Source organism: Corylus avellana, chromosome 11 (genome assembly GCF_965113065.1).
Source record: "Corylus avellana chromosome 11, dhCorAvel1.hap1.2, whole genome shotgun sequence".
Taxonomy (NCBI): domain Eukaryota; kingdom Viridiplantae; phylum Streptophyta; class Magnoliopsida; order Fagales; family Betulaceae; genus Corylus; species Corylus avellana.
In genome coordinates this window covers 1,882,753-1,895,995 of record NC_142500.1, presented here as the reverse complement: position 1 = coordinate 1,895,995, position 13,243 = coordinate 1,882,753, and the positions used below count along the sequence as shown (strand labels likewise).

Here is a 13,243-nt window from a genome sequence, read left to right as displayed (position 1 = left end):
TATTGCTATGTATATAATACTCCTACTGTCATATTGTTCAAGGGACAAATGCAAATGGTCCCCAGACTCGATAATTGAAATCTAGCTGTAACCCACTTTACAAAAATGCAAATGCAAGTGCCAGGTAGCAGAGCACCCGAAAAAGAAATTCATGAATGTAGCACCACGCTGTAGACCCAAGAGATGTTATTTCCCAAAATTATATAAGAAAACCATGGGTGAATGCTAAAGAAATTAACGAGGTTGTACACCATACTTCAACAAAAACCACTTCCCCTAAAGAATCAGAAACAATGGGGCTTAGTAGTTTTAACAGTGTAGTTTGGCTGCATGACTGGTCTCACTTTCTATTGTCTCTTCTGGTCTTTAAGGATAAGGACTACATAATAATGTCATTTGTTTTTTCCTATGTCACATGCGGATGGTTCTTATATGGTTTCTGGTTGTTCTCAGCTTGTTTGACATGCCTCAGCAATTTATTTCAGGACTATAAATTTTATCAATTGCTGTGACAGATCTCTGCAGGGGAAGCACAATTGGAATTTGCTATGGAAGAAATGCTGATGACCTCCCACCCCTGATAAAGTGGCCCAACTGGTTCAACTTCATAACATTAAATATGTTAGGATTTATGATTCCAATGTTCAGGTTCTCAAGGCCTTCGCGAACACTGGAGTTGAACTTATGATTGGAATTGCAAATTTAGACTTATTGCCATTTTCCCAGTTCCAATCCAATGCAGATAGCTGGCTGAAGAACAACATCCTTCCTTACTATCCAGCCACAAAGATCACATACATAACTGTTGGTGCTGAAGTCACAGAAAGCCCCAGTAATGTCTCTGCCTTAGTAGTGCCTGCCATGAAAAATGTCCTCACAGCCCTTAGAAAAGTTGGTTTGCACAAGAGGATCAAAGTTTCAACTACCCATTCCCTTGGGGTTTTATCCCGATCATTCCCACCCTCTGCAGGGGCATTTAATAGTAGCCATGCATTTTTCCTGAAACCCATGCTGGAATTTTTGGCTGAGAACCAGTCACCTTTCATGATTGATATTTATCCTTACTATGCGTACAGAGACTCTTCAACAAATGTGTCTTTAGACTATGCTTTGTTTGAGTCATCCTCCGAAGTTATTGACCCAAACACTGGTTTGCTGTACACAAACATGTTTGATGCCCAGATTGATGCTCTTTATTTTGCACTGATGGCTCTAAATTTCAGAACAATTAAAATTATGGTCACTGAAACTGGCTGGCCTTCCAAAGGATCACCTAAGGAGTCAGCTGCAACTCCTGATAATGCTCAAACTTATAACACTAATCTGATTCGGCATGTCATTAATGATACTGGTACTCCTGCAAAGCCTGGAGAGAAGCTTGATGTTTACATCTTCTCTTTGTTCAATGAAAATAGGAAGCCAGGGTTGGCTTCTGAGAGGAACTGGGGGTTATTTTATCCTGACCAGACAAGTGTCTACAGCTTGGATTTCACTGGAAAAGGTGCTGCAGTACTGACTACAGAGGCAAATGTTACTAGTTCGAATGGAAGAACGTGGTGCATAGCTTCGAATAAGTCTTCTGAAATGGATTTGCAGAATGCCTTGGACTGGGCTTGTGGTCCTGGGAATGTGGACTGCACCGCTATTCAACCTAGTCAGCCTTGTTATGAGCCAGATACTACAGTCTCTCATGCATCTTTTGCTTTCAATAGTTATTACCAGCAAAATGGGGCTACTGATGTTGCTTGCAGTTTTGGAGGGACAGGGTTTAAAGTTGATAAGGACCCAAGTAAGTTTATTAGCATCAAACCTCTCTTGTTAAGCAACATTTCTATCTTAAAGTTTGGGTGTTCTCTACCCTTTCCATATGAATATGCTCACAATTATCTTCCCCCCCCCCCCCCCCCCCCCCCCCCTCCCCCTTTTATGGAGGGACAAGAAATTACCTGTCCATAGCACATCAAAGTCAGCTGCTTAAGAGATGTAGTCAATTTATGAAAAAACATAAACAAGTGATTTTTGTATGCCCTTGTTTTCCAAGAGATCAACCAAAAAGTTCTAATGGAAAATGAAATACTGGACCCAGAGGCGAGATTTATTTGATGTGCACTTGTTTTGCAGTGTATTTACGCGGCCAAAATTGCAGACATAGCATGGGAGTTTGCTTGTAATTTCAACCATTTATGTTGCAGGTTCTTTTTTGGTCTCCATTAGTCTGTACCCTCCTCCAGTTTGTGAATGGTCTGGCACATTGAATGGGACTATGAAATTGAGGAACTGCTTAACATAATTTTATCAGTTTGACCTGCTGCTTCATCGAAGTGTCTGAACTGCCAACATATATGTTTATTGATGTAGTTCTGTGGAGAATTACTAATTTACTATGTTATCACATACATCATACATATTCTACTTATATAGTTCTCTGTAGAGAATTACTGTGTAATTTCTTTCCACAAAGCTCTCTAAACAAGTATTTGTACTTTCCATGCAGGCTATGATAATTGCTTGTATCTGACAGCAGGGTAAGTTCAATATTTGATACAACCTTCTTCTTTTTTTATAATTTTAGGTATAAACACACGCACACACATCATGTATATGACATGCTGATTGTTTGGCAATTAACACAGGAGCAACAAAACAGTGACAAGTAATACAACAGCAATTTCTTCAACTTCGTCGTCTTCTACACAGAATGAAGTTTCCACATGGGTTTTTAGTTGTCTTCTTGTGGCTTTCCTCCCATTCCTTTTGTCCATGTCTGATAAGTTTGATCTTTCAGCACTGTTAAGATTTTGCCACAGAAATGAGAATGTAGTGCCTTTTTGAGATGCAAGAGCAGGTATTGCCTTGAGATCAGTTTTCCCACCCCTGTAGTTTTGTATGATAGTAGTGAAAGGTGTTAGTTAAGATTATGGCAAGCAAGACAACGCCATTTGTGGAGAATATGATTAAACTATATATGCCTGAGCTCAAATTTGTGCTATGGGTCTGTAGCTTTTGATGTTGCATATTCTTTTGCCTTTATTTGTTGATGCTTTTTGAATGCTACTTCGGTTGAAATTTTGTTGCCACCTTGAAAATGTAAAAACATTATCCATTAATGGAGTGATTTCGGTTTTGGAGGTTTTTTTTTTTTTTTTTTGGGTAAAGTTTATTTAACCCCTTCAAACTACCACCTCAATGACAATCTACCCCTTAAACTATCAATTGCAACAATTTATCTTCCAAACTACCAAAACAATGACAATGTACTTCAAATTTTAACAAAATGATTAAATTACCTTTACTAAAATAAAAACAAAAATATTAAATTTTTTTTTTTTTTCAAATTTTGAAGGGTATTTTTGTCTTATTAAAAATTTTATACGGGTAATTTCGTCATTTTACTAGTATTGAGGGGTACATTGTCATTGTTTTGGTAATTTGGGAGATAAATTGTCATAATTAATAGCTTGATGGTAGATTGTCATTGGGGTGGTAGTTTAGTAGATATTATCTTCTTCCTTTTTTTGGGAGGTAGGGGGTTAGGGTTAATGCACCGGGGTGAGTGTTCACTGGGAGGGGAGTCATTTTTGTGATTGATCAAGTTTTTTAAATGCAATAAAATACCACAAAGACTATTAAAAATATTTTGCCGATTGTCGAAATAAACGGAGACTTAGCATATTTAATAAAGTTTTTTAGCCAATTTGGAATGGCCCGACCACTTCTTAAAATTTATTATAGGGAACACATGTATATTATTATCGTTGATGATGTGACATTATGATGATTTTTTGTCAATTTTAAATCATTTTTTATATCCTGAAAAGCTTATAGTAAATGGTTGTAACCACATGGATTCATTTTATATTTTTGCCTTAAAAAATGTTATATGAAGGATCATTGTCTCCCTACTTCTTTCTTTAAGCCTAAAAGTAAAAATAAAAAATAGTCATTCTAAAAATAAAGAATGGGATGTAAAAAGTTTTTCGAAAGTGGCTTTTTAAAATAGAAAATGTTTTTATATGTGTTTGGTTTCACTTATTAATTTTTTTTTTTTTTGAATTTATACATTAAATAGAGCATTAAAGTATTGGTTAAATTATTAAATTTACTCATTCCTATCAGCTTTAACTTTTGAGATAAATAGTGTTTTAACACATGTCAATAATACAGTGTCTCATCCCTAAGGAGTAGCTCAATCGGCTGGGGGCCAGGCTTCATGAAACAGAAGTCACTAATTCGAATCCTCAATCCCCTCTTGTGTGGACATGTCAAAAAAAATACAATAAAATAAATGAAACAATGCATTGTCTCAACATCACATGATATTACCATATTACCATATGAACTCTTATACTATTTCTCACAATTTGTGCGCTAAAACTAATCAAGGATACAATCATAAAATCATCTATATAATCTAATCTCACCACATACAAAACCGATGTAAGACTTGACAAACTAATCCCAAAAGCTAATCCATACATGCGCTTTTATTAGTTTATAGCTTATTATTATTATTATTATTTTTCCCCAAAATTTGCTATGACACGCCTCTAGTTACAATTTAGAGTTGAATCAGACAACAAATGGTGAAATAACCTTTATATCCCTATAAAATTATAAAATTACCTTAATTAAATATATATTTTTTTAAAACAAGTATTTTGAAAATTTTCAAGAGCTCTTTTAAGATTTGACAGAAAATCCTAAGAGAGATAACATTGCAAATTTTTAAAGTTAGATATACTAAATTGTAAGTATTTGAATTTTTGGAAAGTGATTGAAAAACAATGAAAGTTGAATAGGGGTCAAGTGAGTTTCCTATTTATTTTTTAAAAAATAAATAAATAAATGTGCCCAATATAAGCTTAACTTTTAAACTTTCACTATCGAGGGGCTAATCAAGAAAACTTTACATAATCGAGGGTGTCATACCGTTGTCTGCAGTATGTGCTGCCTGGAGGGCATTTTAACAAAGTTCTTATATTTATCAAGAAAAAAAAAAAAAGAAGAAGAAAATTGGAGGATTCCAGCACAAGGTTCTTGTCCCGGATTTGAAGTTAGCCAGGCGGAAGCTTTGGCAGGAAGAAGAAGAAGCCATACAAAACACAGTGAACTCGAAACATCCAAAAAGGGACTCTGATAGATACACAATCAAGATAAAAGAGTAGCTGTAGATTTATGCCAATCAATATACCACGTCCATTAGATGAAATCCACAGTAATGTAGAGAAATAACTCGGTAGAAAATCATCATAATACTTCCCATCAAATGGGTACAAAGATAAAGACCGAGACCTTAGTCATCACTACTCAAGCACCAAACATTTGGCTTCAAGCACAGTCCCCACGACTCATAATAATTTGTAATTTTATTTCACTGCAAGCAATCATTCCAGCGGCAGGTCAGTAAATGCAACATTGTTTGTATAATAGAGAAGAAGGTTAGTGCAAATAACAAGACATACCAAGGCAATTAGAGACCCTGATCGATAAGATAATCACCAAGCCTTTCAACAATCATGTTGCACTGCCCAGGAGTCATTGGTTCATCATATATACCAATGATCAAGGCCTGACTAGTCTTTTTGACGGTAACACCACCAGGGCCCTGACATTGTAGGGGAGAAAGGCTTAGAATTGAACAATAAGATTGAAAAAAAAAAAAGTCATAAACGGCAGCAGCTAAATGAATCAGGCATTCTCTCGATATGTATACTCTATGCTGAAGCTGAGTACACAAAGGCACACACAAGCAACCCCCTGAGGAAGCTGCATCAACATGATAGCAATCTAAACTTTGGGCTTTGACCAACATAAGAGAGGAACTTTTTCTGCATTTTAAAATTATACTTCAAGTTGCACTTAAAACAAAGGCTATGCTCATTACTCTGCATAAGCACCTTAACCTATTATTCAAAATGAAAATACTTGTAGGTGCCTAAAAGTAGTCAAATTACGATTGGGTGTAAGTTCATTACCTTCTTCCCTCGAATAACAGCTCCCGGCTCGCCTTGGATCACCATGTACTTTGTGCCACCAAGGTAAAGTCCGGTTGGAGCAAGTGATCCGGGCTCATTAAAGTCATTCATAACGCCAGTTATTTCTTCAGGCTTGAGCTAAATCAACATAGACATAAGAGCAAATTTGAGGTTAAATCAGCAAAGCACCGATATACAAGGCACTCAAGGATACGATTGTGATCTAGCATGCACAAACATTCGGATTAATAACACATGCTTAAAATAAAAAAAGGGGGGGTGGGGGGAGCAATTCACATTTTTGCACACAAGAAAGAATGAGAGACGCGAAAACAGAAGAAAATGCTAGAGAAAATCCCTTATTTTCTCATGCATTAATTCAACAACATTGCCTTCCTCTGATGTGAGAGAGAGAGAGAGAGAGAGAGAGAGAGAGAGAAGGGGGGGGGGGGGGGGGGGGGAGGGGGGGTGGAATTCACATTTTTGCACTCAAGAAAGAATGAGAGAAGCGAAAACAGAAGAAAATGCTAGAGAAAATCCCTTATTTTCTCATGCATTCAACAACATTGCCTTCCTCTCTTGTTCTTTCTCACATTCAAACCATATCACCAGTTCAAGCAATTTTCCCAAAACTATAACTACAAATTCCCTAGTAATTTATTAAAAAAGACTGAGAATAATGTATTAAGCACAAATCAAGCCAGGCTAAAAGGATCAATGCCATCCTTGTTTGCTAAATAGCTGATAAAACTTCATCACCAGACACCAGTAGTAACCGCTTGACTACTAAAACAGCCAAGGGGTGTTTTGTGTTAATAAACCCACAAAAACATGATGCTCAGAAGACCCACACACACACGGACCCACAATAACAGATTGATCAAAACCCACAAATAATAAAAGAACCCCATTTCCAAAGACCGTAAAATCAGATCAAAGATCCCGATTACACTGAAACAAATCAGGAAATGATCAGATCGACGAAATTAGGCCTCATGCTCATCAAATAATCCATTTTTTTTTTCTAGAAAAATCTTTAGAAAATACTTAAACAACTAAGAGGAACAAAAAAGAAAGAGCAAAAATAAACCTGAGGGAAAGTAGAGCTCTGAGCCCAAACGCTGCCGTCATGGCCGATGATGGCCGCGGCCGCCAAGCGATTGCCTTCGATTTCGCACATGAGATGCTCATCTACGTAGGTTTGCCACGACATCTTCCCTTCTTCTTCTTCTTCTTTCCGTCTGGGATTTGCTTTAGGTTTTTCTGGTTCTTGCAGTCTCAAAGGCTCTTTATGTTTTCGCAGATACTGGGTGGGTTTTTCGTTATATCTTCTCTGTGGTCTTCTAGTAAGCAGTAGCGTTGAGATTACGGAGATTTTATTCCTATAATAATGGTATTCCATTTTACGAATCTACCCCTTTTCCTGAACTTACTTTGCATGTTGCAGATGGAGCTGTTTGGGGCCACGTAAAAGCCATGCTGGATTTTTTTTTTTTTACCCGCCCAAAGTGACTAATTTTAATTTTTAAATTTGAAATTGCGAACGTTAATGACCATCATTGTAAATTACTTTTTTAAATGAAAAAAAAAAAAAAAAACAAACAAACGATGAATACTAAAATTATTACAAAGGGAAAAAAATTTACTGTCAAATTTTACAATAACAACTAATTCATTGCATTTTCGTTCAATAATGATTTTTATTGTTACGTTAGAGTAAGTATTTAAGAGTGTATACTTAAGAATTTGTATAGCATTTCTCCTTATTTAATAGAATACAAGCTAGAAACTATAATTTTTATTATACAATATTGATATGATAATTAAGAGTAATTTTATTAGTCCTTCTTGTGTCACTTTTGTGTTCCTTAAAAAATGAGGTGACTTCTGAAATCATAATTTGATCAAAATTCAATAATAAAGTCCAATGGTGATTTTAAGAGTCATATCATCTTTGAAGGAACATAAGAATGACACAAGAGGGACTTGTAACATTATTCGACAATTAGGGGTGTACAAACGGGGAGGTTAACTGCTAATCGCATAACCGCTTTGATAGCCAGTTATAACCGCCCCTCAACCACTAACCGTTTATAACTGCTAATCGCTTTGGTAGGCTGTTATAAAAACTGCTAACTGCCTAGGGCGGGGTGGTTAGTGATTTTAAGGGTAGGAAAAAGTGGTTAATAATCTCTAACCGCCTACTCTTATATATAATGATATAAATATATATTATATTAAAAATATAACATTAAAACAATACCATCAAAAAAACTGTGTCATTTTAAATATGAGTTAGGGATACAATTTCATCATATTCATTATTTTTGGAACACTTTGATCCAAAACTATTTAAAATAAACCTAAAAAATAGGCACAAAAAGGCTCAAAATACCTCAAAAAAACCCAAAAGTCCATATAAAAAAAAGGGTTATAAAACTGAATAGAGATTTCTGGTTACCATAAGGCAGCCAAGCGTTAGACATTTGACTTCTTCTTCTTCTTCTTTTTTTTTTTTTTTTTTTTTTTTATTAAAAAAAAAAAAAATTGAAGAAGAGAGATATTAAAGGGGAATCCAAATTTGAGGTATTAGCACCAAATTTATGATGATCGAATCCCTTTTAGGTGATGTTGATACCAAATATTTTCAGCTTGCCCAAATAGAAGGCCCACTATGGTTTAAAGGCCATGACCCACTAAGCTGCCAAGCGCACGTTTCCAAACGAATGTGTCATCGCCTAGTCCGCCCCCAAATCATTCAGTTATGCTTATGGTACCCCAATAATTAGGGAAGTATAATCACTCTCCAACAACCAAATCGGAGGATAAAGAACTAAATCCTACCAAATAGAGACCAGGTATATCACCATATAACCTCTCTAGAGATTATCATGGGATTGCCACGTCACCGTTCAGTAGATTATCATGGGATTGCCTCATAACTTCTTCGGAGATTATCACTTTCCCAGCTACTCTATAAAAGGAGCATGCCCACCTCCACAAAAGACACGGTGAAATTTATCCTTACTCATTCTCAATTATTATTATTTCTTATTATCTAACTTACTCAAATTCTCACTCAGGCATCGGAGGTGGCACGACCGCCACACCCCCCACTTCGCAGTCTGTCACTGCTAATCATTTTTCTTTCTTAACAGGCCTTTGAATTGAGTTGCTATCAGGGTTGACAACTGTCTCAACAGATGATGTCATCCTTAAAGGGTTAACCTTCCACCCTTAGGTTTTAGTTTTAAATCCAAAAATAAGTTTTGAGGCATTAGAAACTAAATATTAACTTATAATTTTTTTAAAAAAAAATAACAAATTTTTTTTTATTATTAACTTTTTAATATTTGTCCTATGCTTGGCTGCCAAAATGGACTCTCTATAAAACTGCCAGTTATTAGTTTGAATAACCGTTAACTGCCGGTTATAAAATAACCATTAACCGTCATGTGGTTATTAAAATTCAATAACCATCTTAGGTAGTTGCGGTTAACGGTTTTAGCCAATAACCGTTAATCACAAAGGCTTGTACACCCCTAGTGATAATCCTATTTTTAATAATAATTTTCACGGTTACATCTGGAAATGTCAAGAAATAAGTAAACTTAGAGTTTGTACCTCACTTTTCTTAAATAAGTCGATAAGCCTAGTTTTGGCCAAACATCATATATCATTACTCTTTTATTGTCAAAATTTAATGGAGTTTAATTTGAAAGGGTTGAAGTTTATAGATGTCTTTGTAAAATGTTGTCAATTGAGAGATTCAGTAATAAGTATAATTTTCTCTCCTTTTCACTTTAAAATAAAAGCGACAAAGCTATTATAAAATATTATAAAGCTAGGGAGAATTTCTGATAAAAGCACAGATTTTGAAAGTTGTGTCTTAAAATCTATCCCCCCCCCCCCCCAAAAAAAAAAATATCTCCCTGAAAAAAGAAAAGAACAGAAAAAAGAAAAAAGTAAAGTAGGATTCATCATTATCCTAAGAATGGATGGTTTTTGACCGGATATTTCCCATAGCGGATGTCAGCTTGCAATGCCTCAGGTCCATCTGTTCTAGAGAAATGATCTTCTTTAAGCATCTTGGACCCAAAAATAAGAAGAAATCTCTCAAAGAATTTTCATCACCATTGAAAATTCTATCATGTAATACAATTGTCGAATGCAAGTAGGTCAACAGGCCTCCTTGTGGTGTTTCTTGCTCTTCTTCGTTTGACAAGAAATATTTGCACACAAAACCAATTAAAAAAATGTCTGCAGAATCGTGGTAAAATAGTACTGTGGTAAACTTCACAAAATATAATCACCCAACCAAAAATGGTGGAGTGCCAAGGCGAGTGAGAGAGAACAGAAAAAATTGCAAGTAGTATTACGCAAAAATCGATAGAATATCAAGGTAACGCAATTCAAACAACCAAACACAAGACAAATGTTTTAGTTCTCACATGGTTATTGTCTGCAACAACTTCACTGCCAATTTAAGGCTTTCAAATGAAGATCGATGCACACTTGGAACCGAAATCAAAAGGGAATAAGAAAAAGGAAGAAAAAAAAAAAAAAAAAACAATTAAGCCCCAAAAGATATTACTCAAATGATGATAGAGCTTGGCCTACAGGCCCTGGTCAATAAGGTAATCCCCCAACCTCTCAACCACCATGTTGCACTGTCCTGGTGTCACAGGCTCTTCATAGATGCCAAAAACTAGAGCTTGACCAGTCTTCTTTATAGTAATACCTCCAGATCCCTGCAAATAGAACACAGAAGGGCTTTAACAAAAAAACCAAGTGACAAATAAAAGGCAGCCCACTCAAAGAGGTTGTTAAAGATGACAATGGTTACATAGTACATAATAAAAAGAATAAGGCTAGTAATCTTCATTGGGTGTAAATTCACCCATCGCCAGTCTTCAAACATTATGTTAGTGCCTCATAAATTGCAATGATAAACAAGAAAAAATAAAAACAACAAACTTCAAATATAGAATTCTAATTGCTGCTTTAAAATCGCCATGGCAATCTACTTTGGCTTTACACACTGCCCCAATCATCATTCCTTAAAGGAGTTTTAGGTCAATCTGTGACCCTTTCATTTTTTAGGCAGGAGGGTGTTTAGTTAATCCCTAATGCTCTGTGTGCTGCACCCAAAAATTCACAATCTACAACTCATACTCTGCAATGTGCATGTATGGACCAAAAAGGAGTTCTACAATAGATGAAGAACAAAAGTAACATGGGACTGTGAACAATTTCCATTACATATAGAAGTACGTCCTAGGTCCAAAAGAAAACTAACACTTTTACATAGGGAGCGACAACCCCTCTAGGAGGGAAAATTGTCTACAAATATGTTTGTTTGTGTCTTTGTAAACAACTCCAAACACAAAATACTCTCTAAAACACAAAAACAGTTTTCACCTTTATCTCATATCAAAACACTTTTTCAAAAAAAAAAAAAAAAAAAAAACATTAACAAACATACCAATTTGTTAGTCACCTTGTGGTATTCTATGATGCCTAGGAGGATATTCCTCACATCAATACGAACAGGGTCTGCTAAATGAATTATTAATCCATAAAAGACTACGAATAATATATAAAGTGCCTAAAGCTTTGTCAGCTCGAGCTTGAAAAAACATTCATTAGCATGAAGGATTATATTTTTCTGCCTCGACCCACATCAAGTGCTTTGTACAAGGCATCATTGGGTCTAAACAAATTAGCCATTTGACAATGTCTAAAAAATTCATTACAGGAAAAGATTTGAGTACATATATATGTGGTTGTTTATTATCACCTTCTTTCCACGGATGACAGCTCCAGCCTCTCCCTGGATGACCATGTATTTTGTGCCCCCAAGGTGTAAGCCCGTCGGAGCAAGATGGCCCGGCTCATCAAAGTCCTTCATGATACCAGTGATCTCCTCAGGCTTTAACTGCAAACAAACAAACAACCATGAGAAACACAAAACAGTGAATAAATGAAAGACAAATATGTTCGTTCTTCTTATATGGATCACAACATGAAAATCCAAACATACAATTATTCAAAATCCACAGCAATGCTGCAATGCACACAAACCGATCCGAAAGAGCTATCCATCTAAATTGTCATTATACTATAATAGATCACTAATAAAATAAAATGCAAATGCAATCGTGTTGTGTTCGTACGATTTGCATCATCGAATCAAGATTCCTAATATCACTTAGCAAGGGCACAATGCAATGCAAGTGCAATTTCGGATGGATCACAGATCGGACAAAGGAAATCGATCAAATGCAATCCACATTGTAATATCGATCCATGAACCAATCAAAACACGCATCCACCAGATTCGATCAAATCCAATCAAATAACACCAAAAAAAAAAAAAAAAAGAATCTGAAAAGCCATTTCCAATCAAACAATCAAAGATAGACCTGAGGGAAGGAAGAGCTCTGGGCCCACACAGAACCATCGTGGCCGACAATCGCAGAGGCCGCGAGTTGCTGGCCCTGGCCGTCGATATCGCACATCAAATGCTCATCCACGTACGTTTGCCACGACATTTTCCTCTTCTCTACGTCTCTTCCTCTCTTTCTTCTTCTTCTTCTTCTTCTTCTACTTCGTTTGTTGTGGCGGAGAGCTTTCGCCTTCTCTGATTCTCTGCTGCGTCTTCCTTCGTCGTCGTAGAATGGTTTGAGAAGGGAAATAAATAGCGAGAGAGAGAAATGTGGGTAAGTGATTGCGAGAGAGTGAGGGTAGGGAGAGGATTGCGATCGGATCTCTCTCCACCGTCCGTTCGGCCCTCCCCTCCTTTATTTTAGGAAATTTTACGGGGTCATGTTGTATTTGCCCCCGGTCTTCCTTCCTAATTACCATAATTGCTCTGATTGCGTGGCAAACGGAGCCCAATGCTGCTCTTAATATGCCTTTTCTATTCAAACCGCAAACGGATTCGCCAAACCACGTCGTTTGAAGCACCACCACACCATTCGGCTATTTTGGCAAGGTCAAAGGTCAACTCTCAAATATGATATATGCTTTTTTAATCATTATTCTATTCAATTCTCTAATTTGAAAACATCAAAACCTTCTTCAATTTAATCTAAAAAAACCCAATTTGGCTTACTTGTATGGAGCTGAACTGCTGAAGGATCTGAGAGTACGGATTTCACTGATTTATAGACTGCTATACAACTAGAATATCGTTGCTGTAAAACTCAACCATTGTTTTTTTCTTTTTAAATACTAATCCAAAAACTGATTTCCAATGATTACAT

General features: G+C 36.2%; 3 protein-coding genes across 4 annotated transcripts in view; 1 reads left to right on the top strand and 2 right to left on the bottom strand.

Moving 5' to 3' along the window:
• Positions 1-3,107, top strand: part of LOC132166570 (O-Glycosyl hydrolases family 17 protein) — a 3,758-nt gene extending 651 nt beyond the window's left edge. Inside the window, exons 2-4 of one of the 2 annotated variants that reach the window (XM_059577413.2) lie at positions 516-1,789; positions 2,495-2,525; positions 2,634-3,107. In XM_059577413.2, the coding sequence (XP_059433396.2) occupies positions 685-1,789; positions 2,495-2,525; positions 2,634-2,832 (1,335 nt within the window). In that variant the 5' untranslated portion in view covers positions 516-684 and the 3' untranslated portion in view covers positions 2,833-3,107. Of the gene's footprint in view, positions 1-515; positions 1,790-2,121; positions 2,193-2,494; positions 2,526-2,633 lie in introns of those variants that run through there. The other variant, XM_088511503.1, reaches the window with a different exon arrangement.
• Positions 3,108-5,148: 2,041 nt separating this feature from the next.
• Positions 5,149-7,334, bottom strand: LOC132165474 (profilin-1). The gene is made up of 4 exons (XM_059576058.2): positions 7,066-7,334; positions 5,976-6,113; positions 5,463-5,605; positions 5,149-5,374 (listed from the first exon to the last, which is right to left on the bottom strand). Exons 1-3 carry the CDS (start codon positions 7,186-7,188, stop codon positions 5,471-5,473), a joined length of 396 nt encoding a protein of 131 aa, XP_059432041.1. The 5' UTR covers positions 7,189-7,334; the 3' UTR covers positions 5,149-5,374; positions 5,463-5,470.
• A 3,069-nt stretch (positions 7,335-10,403) lies between these two features.
• Positions 10,404-12,760, bottom strand: LOC132165476 (profilin-4). The gene is given in 3 exon segments (NM_001427877.1): positions 10,404-10,726; positions 11,776-11,913; positions 12,401-12,760. Coding segments are annotated over 3 exon segments (402 nt in total). The 5' UTR covers positions 12,530-12,760; the 3' UTR covers positions 10,404-10,591.
• Positions 12,761-13,243: the final 483 nt, after the last annotated feature.

Bases quoted from the DNA above. Each gene is read 5' to 3' on its own strand.
- LOC132165474 (XM_059576058.2), bottom strand. From the start codon at position 7,188: ATGTCGTGGCAAACCTACGTAGATGAGCATCTCATGTGCGAAATCGAA. The intron at 6,114-7,065 runs GTTTATTTTTGC...ATGTTGATTTAG, and splicing joins AGAGCTCTACTTTCCCTCAG to CTCAAGCCTGAAGAAATAAC. The intron at 5,606-5,975 runs GTAATGAACTTA...CTACAATGTCAG, and splicing joins CTGTTATTCGAGGGAAGAAG to GGCCCTGGTGGTGTTACCGT.